The 1852-nt window shown below is 30.0% G+C and overlaps 1 protein-coding gene across 1 annotated transcript; it reads right to left on the reverse strand.

The window, feature by feature from the left end:
• Positions 1-681: 681 nt before the first annotated feature.
• On the reverse strand, positions 682-1434 carry LOC107858257. The gene is made up of 3 exons (XM_016702941.2): positions 1380-1434; positions 1124-1263; positions 682-1026 (listed from the first exon to the last, which is right to left on the reverse strand). Exons 1-3 carry the CDS (start codon positions 1432-1434, stop codon positions 682-684), a joined length of 540 nt encoding a protein of 179 aa, XP_016558427.2.
• Positions 1435-1852: the final 418 nt, after the last annotated feature.

Below are 1852 nucleotides of genomic sequence, written 5' to 3' on the forward strand. Positions count from 1 at the left end.
CATAACATAAAACATGTTGTCACACTTTATATTTTCTTAAATAAAATTTTCAAACATAGTTTACCAGAATCACTTTTATAAAGTATTACACAATTTCATACAATGATATAAATGTATAATCTAATTTATACATTCGTAACTGAACAAAAAATACTTTATATAAATGTATAACGTGTAACCATTAAGAGTCATTAAAATGACATTTTTTCCTGTGAAAGATAATACACCAACACAACGTATAACGCTAAATCATACATTTATTACTCAGTAAATACTAACGTATAACAGTTCATACAAATTATGTTTCAACAATTTTTTAAGTTAATGTCATATTTCCCAGGTTACATAATACATATACCAATTAGTTGTGATTTACAGTGATATGGTTACCAAATATGATAAACGAAAAATTACACAAATTGTTCTTATACTATTAAATATTAAATGAACAAGTGAAACTCAAATAGCAACCAAAAATCTTAATATTAATTGTTCCAGCATTCCAAAAAAATCTAATTAAAATGATTATACTATTAAAATCAAACAAACCATCAACAAGTAGAAAAATATATTATCTTCATCATGATTCCTTTGGAAAGAAATCGCAAGTCCTATGGTTGTGACCGGCTCTTTCGCATTTATCGCAGTGGTTTGAATTTGAAGACAGTGATTCACTTGATTTCAGATGCCTTCCTTTTTTTGGCCTACCATGAGGTCTTCGATATTTGGACGGCAAAACTTCTTCATCATCAACAAAACCTGGACATTCCAATCTTTCTTGTCTGACATTGGAACTATCGGGAGTTCATATGTCTTCACTATAGTTTGTGGCCTGTACAATTCAGAGCAATAACAACCATAATCCTTTACATCCATATTTTTACTTTTTAATACGACAATTCCATGTGGATAAGGTATTTCATCAATTTGATATCGGTCACAATTGCACGTGCCACGCTCAATATCTACAATGTACCTCCGTCCCGAATCATAAACACAATAAAGATAACTCCCTGTTGGTTTAACCTATTACGAAAAAGCATAATATGTTTCAGATGTAAAAATATTAATATACACTCAATGTAAAATAAAGTTTTTGTTCCATAATTATTCTAATATATACCGTCATCCGCAAAGCTTTAACACCATTATGAGTTAAAATTTCTTCAAATCTTTTGCCAAGAGTTGTATTGGTGTACGATGCAATTTCGTTGTTCTTACAATTCCATGCAGCAAATAAGATTCTAACTTCTTCTAGGAAACCTAGAATAGAAAGTTTTCTAGCTTCAACCAAACAACCATTAATACATTCGGCTATATTTGAAGTCATCATTCTACCTCTATTTACAGGAGAGTGACACCGAGCCCATTTTTCATACCAGCTTCCTCCAGATATTCCTTAACTCTTTGATCAACCTTAGCAACCTTTGACATAATATATTCAAAATCTTTCTTTATAAGATTTAGCCATGGAATAATAAATGTCACTAAGTCTATCTTTGCTTTTCCTAAAATGGGTGCAAACGTTTTTCCATAAATGTCATATACAAGCTAGATAAGGGATATTAGGATAAACAACGCTTACACCTTTTATGATACTTTCATTTCTATCTGAAACAATACACATGTTGTCTCTTTCACCAAATGCCTCTCTAAACTGTTGAAAAAAATAAATTCACGCGTTGTCATTCTCCGAATCAACAACACTGTAAGCTAATGGAAGAATACAACCTACATATAAATTAAACAAGTCAATCATTTTTTTAAAAAAAAAGTCAACTATAAAGGTGCTAATTTTAGCATCGGTATGATTCATTATAAATAAAATATCAATGTATAAGCTAATATAATA

The sequence above is a fragment of the Capsicum annuum genome, chromosome 2 (genome assembly GCF_002878395.1).
Source record: "Capsicum annuum cultivar UCD-10X-F1 chromosome 2, UCD10Xv1.1, whole genome shotgun sequence".
NCBI lineage: Eukaryota > Viridiplantae > Streptophyta > Magnoliopsida > Solanales > Solanaceae > Capsicum > Capsicum annuum.